General features: G+C 36.6%; 1 protein-coding gene across 2 annotated transcripts; it reads right to left on the bottom strand.

Moving 5' to 3' along the window:
- Positions 1-466: 466 nt before the first annotated feature.
- LOC148700001 (membrane magnesium transporter-like) lies at positions 467-6,549 on the bottom strand. 2 transcript variants are annotated; one of them, XM_089927243.1, is made up of 4 exons: positions 6,395-6,548; positions 6,241-6,293; positions 6,007-6,107; positions 467-884 (listed from the first exon to the last, which is right to left on the bottom strand). In XM_089927243.1, exons 1-4 carry the CDS (start codon positions 6,465-6,467, stop codon positions 791-793), a joined length of 321 nt encoding a protein of 106 aa, XP_089783369.1. In that variant the 5' UTR covers positions 6,468-6,548; the 3' UTR covers positions 467-790. The 2 variants fall into 2 exon arrangements, with proteins under 2 accessions (XP_089783369.1, XP_089783371.1); XM_089927245.1 differs by lacking the exon at positions 467-884 and adding an exon at positions 4,265-4,917 and having other exon boundaries at positions 6,395-6,549.
- Positions 6,550-7,227: the final 678 nt, after the last annotated feature.

Raw genomic sequence — 7,227 nt, 5'->3', positions numbered from 1 at the left:
GCCTGTGATATGAATCTATACATCAGTGCCTCACATAGTTAATATGCTCAGTTCAATGCTTGTAACATGACTTTGTGCATGAAAAGTGCTTTACAATATATGTGCTGCAAATGAAAGCAAGGAAGAGGCAAATGACAGGCTGCTAACTTAGAACGTTCAAGCCCATCCAAGCAAGCATTCAAATAAATTCTCCTCTGAAGAAAATCACTGGAAAACAAATTGTTTTGATCACATACTGTGTGATCTGATAAGTCACAAACACTACTAGCATGTTGATCGATCTAACCAATAGTTCTAGCAGCATCATTACTTTCGCTTTACATTATTCCATATCTCCTTCCATTATTCAAGTTCTACTACAATCTATATGTCATCAGAACTAATAATGTTAAAATGACTTGGCATCACATTATAAAATATTGATAAATTCCACCCCGCGAGTATTAAGTGCTTTTAGATAGAAAAATGTCAAATTCGAACATTACCAATATTTACCATTGCCACACCATGTTCAGTGAACTACAGTCCACTTCCTCACAAAGCATAAATATTATCAGTTAACATGACCTACTAACCAAATAGATACGAAACTGCCATTTCAAACATGTAACACAAGCTCCCTGTGTTTCAAAAGAGCAGTTGTTTCGGTCTTTGAGATTCCAAATAACTATTGGGGCAAATTGAATAAAAGGGTGCAACACTTGTTCCGTATGACTAACTCCTAAACTCTGATAACATCCCCCAATTAGGCATTGGAAGAAAATCAGGATTTTCAAGATTATTAGAAATCCTACACCTTCAACTTCAATTCTCCATTAGTTGGTAACACTTTGCCACGGTGATTGAATATCATGAAGTCCAGGTTGACTGGTAAGGAAACAATCCTGCATTTCAATGTAGAAACCTGGGATCAGGATAAAAACCACGATATACTGCTAAACCTGTGCCTTATGTCAGTGTGTGTGTGTGTGTGTGTGTGTGAGAGAGAGAGAGAGAGAGAGAGAGAGAGAGCAAATAAATAAAGTTACCTACAATTGGCTATTTAGCCCTTATATAGAACTTATCTGAGGCTCACTGTATTACCTTTCCATACAGGCCAAGAGAAAAGGCTAAATTTTATCAAACCTGTCTTCCCCAAGCCCCATCTGCTGTCAATTTATTAAAAGTAGCATTATGGTAACACAAAATTTCTCACACAACGAAGTTTCACAAATGACGTGCAGTTTTGTTATTTATACCTGTCACCAACAGCCAGAACCTGACAATTGCAGGTAGCTGTTGGTGATGAGGAATAAAATTTACGCCAGCTTGTAACTTTTCTGCGGGAGATTTCTGTGTTAAACACCAGCTAGGTAACTTTTCTGCGGCAGACTTCTGAGTTGCCGTAGAGCTGCTCATTTATTAATTGACTAGTCTATCGATCAATCAATAAAGAAGAGAAAGATGTTAACGCTAGACTCCCACCTAATCTTGGATGCACCGCCAAAGTTGCGTAAGATACTCTAGTGATAATGCAGATAGATATTAACATCCTAGACATTAGGATGGCATTAGGCTAATCATCATCTACGCTTTTTCACATCAAGCTCGAAGCTCATTCTAACAGCATCCCATGCATTCACCATTTCAGACTCGTTTGGTTCACGGGATATGAAAGGGAGAAAGTGTCGTCAACAGGAAAATTAAAAAATTGCCTCACATTTGGTTGAAGTTTTCAAAGGAAAGAAATAAAAATTAGCTTTTCCATGGGAATAAGTTTCCTACATTTCATAAAAAAGAAAAATTCATATAGGACATGGGACAGCCACTTTCCCATGAATAGCAATTGGGGTAATTATTTCTTCAAAAAATGCTATTAAGCTATTATGATCTTCTTAATAGCTATTTTAATCTTAAACTATTAAAAATTACTACAATATAAAGAAGTTATGGTAATTTTAATATAAAAATATATTAATAACTATTAAAAATTATTATAATATAAAGAAGTTGTCTAACTATTAACTAAAAACTCAACCCAAAAAATATTTTTAAATATTTTGAATTTAAGAATATTTAAAAATAGCTATTACAAAAATATATTATGAATTGTGGTTATTGTAATAGTTAGACAACTATCCAAATATATTAAAAATTGTGGCAATTTTAATTGTTAAAAATATTTTAAAATAGCTATTAAAAATATATTTTGATCTTTTTGGTGTTGAACCTTCAAAACCGATCTTGGTGTTCTAAGTTTTTAATTCTAGAAATTATGCATATGATATATTTTTTCTTGTAGTACCTTTATTAAGAGAATAACAGGTATTATACATAACTTATTTAGAAAAGTAGATGCTCAACCAAACATAAGTCACTCTAGAAAGTGTGCTTCCTATACCACTTTTCTATGGTCAACCAAACATGCAAAAATCATTTTTCTGAATATCATATACGTAGGCATTAGCTTCCTAAAAAAAATATTCCAGTGAGGTAAAATTTATCCCGCGAACCAAATAAGTCCTTGTTCTTCTTTATAACTAGTGCATTTGAATAGGCTTCTTATTGCAGGTAGAGAAAAGAGATAACTTTCAGAAAATAATCAATTAAAACCATTGGAATCACTTAAGTTGTCTAGAATGTAGTGGAAATATCATTTCTTAATCAAACATTTATTTAAATAGAAGCTCATTAAGAAAATGAAATTTTTTAAACAAAAGCTCTCAAGTCCAAGCATATTTAATACTTTTTTTTTTGGGACTAGACCAACATAAAATACTCTAATATTAGTAATTTTAATATGAACCTAACAATTTACAGCCCTTCAACGATCAACTTTATTTGTTACATAACACAATCAGGAATAGAAAGCCCTCAATTTTGTAAATAACTTCAATAAAAATTATTAGGGAGTGGATATTGCAAATAGAACGAATAAGGCTATGGATCCTACTATGCACCCTATTTTGATTTAAAAAATTAGGGAGTGGATATTGTTTCTTACTTTCAAGCTATTGCATAACCTGAGAATCATGTTACATGTAAGCATACAAAAGCTGTTAGGAAGGGAGAGAGGTGGTTTTTGCTATACAAGCACAATATCCTAGTCATGGTTTGCTATGCCAAAATCGCAGCCTAGACCGGTTGCCCGGTGGCACGGGTCGGTACGCTCCGATACCATTCCATGCCAAGCCCGTACCGATATAGTAGAGAAGGCGGGGGAGAAGGAGAAAGGAGAGAGAGGGAGGGAGAGAGAAAAGCCGGCGGAGGCTTGCGGAGGGCCAACGGAGGCCAGTGCGCACGCAGAGGGCCGTGAAGGAGAGGCACCGCCTCTAGTCCCCTGTTCATTCGAAATGAAGGCCCTAGAGGGGGTCCCTTTTTAAATTTGTGATTTGTAAATGAAGTTGGCAAATCGCTTGCCCACTTCACTTAAAAATCGCCAAACAACTTCACTTAAAAATCACAAATGTAAAAAGGTACTCCTTTCAAGGCCCCTGTTTTGAACAAAATAGGGAATCGGAGGCAATGCCCCTCCTCTGCGGCCCTCTGCGTGCTCGCCGACCTCCGCCAACCCTCCGTTGGCCTTCGCTCTTCCTTACTCTCCCTCTCTCTGCCTCCTCCGCTCGCTCGCTCTCTTTTCCTCTCTTTCCTTCTCCTTCTCCCCATACGTCGACTTTTATTTCTCCTCGGTCGCCGAAACCGTCCCGATCCACCGCCGGTATGGCTCAATACTCCTCAAACCATCTGGTTCGGGATGGTTCCGCCGACCATGATCCACCCATCAAAAAAGATCGGCCTTTCTCCAACCACTCATTTAATGTTGTTCAACATTTTCTTTCCACTTTTTGTCATCTATTTATTCATCTATTCCTCTTTAATCTTTAGGTGCTCATGACTATTCATTTGTCTTCAACAAATGAAAACCAAAAAACAATAAAAAAAACTCTTCCATTTTACTCACTGGCATCATTAACATATATATTTGCATACATGGACGAATGAATCTTTAACTACTAAAGTTAATAATCATCTTACACTCCATATTAATTAAAAATATCTTCCATTAAGTCCAATATTTGGCTCAACTACTATCGCACAAAAGGCTTACTTTCAAAACTAAATATGATTTTTGGATTGAGCCAGATAGTAAATAAATTGGAAAGATGATGGCTGATCATATTAGGGAGGTAGATGTGGAGATTGTGAATCAAGTGACCATTGGTGACAATATACTTCTCTACAACCATAGGTTAATTTCCTCTTTGTTTAGGTGGTTGGGTGTGGATTTTTCTTTTTTTGGACTGCGTGTGCGTGTGTATGCTGGTGGCGGCGGTAGGGGAGGTGTTGGGGCGGGTTGGACTATGGCTCTCATTAGGTTCTATCCTACCTATATTACAAGGATTTTGTAATTTGAGATGCCTTCAAAATGGGAATGTTATTAGTCTTAGTAGATAACTGGGTGAGCTTATGAAAAGATTAATCGTGTGGTCATACCTGAAGCATGTTACCCTAGGTAGAAGATGTTATTAGCTACTAAGGGTCATTCAGTACTATTACCTTACAGATTGATTTCATATTCTTTATAAACCCAAGCATAAGAGTTGGTATGGCAAAGAAATACATTGATGTGAGAGGAGATGTAATGGCCTAGTTCTCATCGAGGCAAAACCTTAGGGATGAAAAACATGAGTTTACTTTTATTATCATGTTCTTTCAAGGTTCCGTTCAATTCCAAGGAGTAAGGATGATGCGTAGAAGTGGAATATCCCACTAAAAGCTTCTCTGCAAATTCGCATCTTCCAACTAACAGAAATTTACATTTCAAGTTCCAAAACTGTCTTATAAACACGTGTCACACAATATTCATAAATTTGCTTGTCTTATCCTTGAAATACCTTCATGCTTCCCAACCCCATGGCAGTAAAACAAACTAAGACCCTGCAGAATAAGCACCAGCAATTAAAACATCAAGGGCGACCATACCAATATTCAAAAACAAGCAAATTAACATATAAAGTGAGATTATTTGACAAAATATTGCCACCCCAACTCTTTGATCAGAATCAAACCTAACTCTTTGATAATTGTGAATCAAACTTTTCAGTTTTCACTCTCAACAACTAAGAAGTTCCTTTCATTCTGCATTTTCCAAATCTCTTCCTGATCAATGTAACTACCTTTTTTTTATGTATGTGTGTGTGTTGATAGCATCTAATGGCACCACCCTTTTTCCCAGATTGAACCTCTTATGTGTCAGGATGCCACAAAATCTAAGTAATCTATCATCCCATAAAGGCCGTGTTTTATGGGGGAAAGCCCTAGTACAAGAACGTGCACTGGTCACATCTTCCCTACATTTTCCGATGAAAAAAACAAAACAATTTAGCATTTAACTTTCCTTTGGAACTCCCTCTCATCATCTTTTCACTGTCTGTTTTGATCTAAATCTCAATCACTTTGCAATCTGCAGCTTGTATTAATTTTCAGATCTCCCTGTAGTTTCTGTTAGAATGTTGGCATCTCCATACTGTGTTTTATGACAATTGAGTGCCTAAGTATGCATGTCATTGGCTATTTAGCATATTTAGAAAAAATGAGGAGGTTCAGACTGGAATTTTAACACATCATGCAAAACATCAAACACTCATTGGATCCAACTCATCCCACTACAAACATAATTCCTATGCCTAACATACTTTTACTCATTAGAATTCCTTTTCACAAACCTAAACCATTAATATGACTCTTGGAGAGGTATACTATCTCCAATGGACCCACTGCTTATGAGGTCAGAACCACCCTGAAAATTTAGTTTCATCAACTTAAATACAAGTAATTAGGTGAAGTTTCAGAGGAACAAGGTGTAATATAGCACTCAGATCCATCTTCCCTATATTGCTTGGGCTGCTTTTTACACACCACTTATCATAAGTAACGCTGTACAAAGACCAAATTCAACTAAAATATTGGAAAAAATAGAAATCCAAAACAAATAGAAAGTGAACGCATAAAGATATAAGGGAATACCTGTTCTCTTCTGAATCGGGGAGTATGGAGAGAAACTTCGCGGGCACGGCCAGCCCTGCCCATATGCACAGAGCTAACCCCAGGAGAAGCTCCGCCACAACCTTCGAAATCCATAAACCCCAAAATTTTCATAGTACATAGCAAAAATACCCATAATAAAAAAGAATTTAAAGGAAAAAATGATTGTTTAGCAAGAATTTTTTAGAAAAATAGGATCTGTATCCGTAGGCGTACATTCATTGGAGGACCCGAGAACTCTTCCTCCACAATCTTCAGCATGCCTCTATCTGCAGAGGCATTAAGAGCAAAAGTTCAATGGAATAAAACCCTAATTCTACCGAACCCGTCTCCGAAAAGAATCGGAAGAGAAAAGAAGAGTCAGGCTTACATTGGATGGTAGAATAGGCGGCGTGGGCGAGAATAAGGCAGCCAAAAACCCCGACCACGAATCCAACTCCCATCTCTCCGAGTTCTTCTGAATCTACCTCGCAGAGAGAGAGATTGGAGGACGAGACGGCGTTACGAACGGCTTTGTTTGGTCTCGGGCCGGTCCGGTCCGAGATTCGGTTTTTTTTCTGTCCGTGAAACTGAGCCGTAGGAGCAATGGGTTCAGATTGGATGCCTAGGCCGAAACCAGGGTGGCAATAGGTGAGATCGGATCTGACATAGGTCGAATTAGATACAAATTAGGTTAAAAATTTATCAATCTAAATTTGACTTATTTATTAAATAGATCAAAATTTTAAATTTAAATTCGATCTATATATTAAATAGGTTAGACAAATTAAACAGTTTTTAAACAGATTAAATTAATTTAAACGGATTAAACAGATTAGCAGATTGGGTTAAACAGATCAGAAATAGATTAAGCAAATTTTAAACAGATTAGCAGATTGGATTAAATAGGTCATAAACAAATTAAGTAGGTTTTAAACAAATTAAACAAGTTTTAAACAGATTAAACGGGTTGCATCATAATCCGACCCAATTATTAAATGAATCAAAACAGGTTAAATAAATCAAACGTTTAAATTTGAACCCAATTCATTTAATAAACAAGTGTAGACAGACCTATTTACGACCTAAATCCATTTATGTTAAATCTAAATTTACTTAAAGTAGGTCGTTCGCAGGTCGGATTGACGAGTAGGATCATAAATTGCCACCTCCAACGGACATCAAATAAGGATAAAATGATAGACCCATGTCCAACTTAAGCTA

This window comes from Phoenix dactylifera, chromosome 14, assembly GCF_051530095.1.
Source record: "Phoenix dactylifera cultivar Ajwa chromosome 14, Ajwa_hap1_PhDact_Kaust_v1.1, whole genome shotgun sequence".
Lineage (NCBI taxonomy): Eukaryota > Viridiplantae > Streptophyta > Magnoliopsida > Arecales > Arecaceae > Phoenix > Phoenix dactylifera.
Note: the sequence above shows the minus strand (reverse complement) of the source record. Positions and strands in the feature narration are given on the sequence as shown.

What these genes read in the sequence shown, in the direction of transcription:
- LOC148700001 (XM_089927243.1), bottom strand. Translation starts at nt 6,467, where the DNA reads ATGGGAGTTGGATTCGTGGTCGGGGTTTTTGGCTGCCTTATTCTCGCC. An exon ending in CGCCTATTCTACCATCCAAT is followed by an intron (nt 6,294 to 6,394) that starts GTAAGCCTGACT and finishes ATGCCTCTGCAG; the next exon opens with ATAGAGGCATGCTGAAGATT. An exon ending in TCTCGGGTCCTCCAATGAAT is followed by an intron (nt 6,108 to 6,240) that starts GTACGCCTACGG and finishes TGGATTTCGAAG; the next exon opens with GTTGTGGCGGAGCTTCTCCT.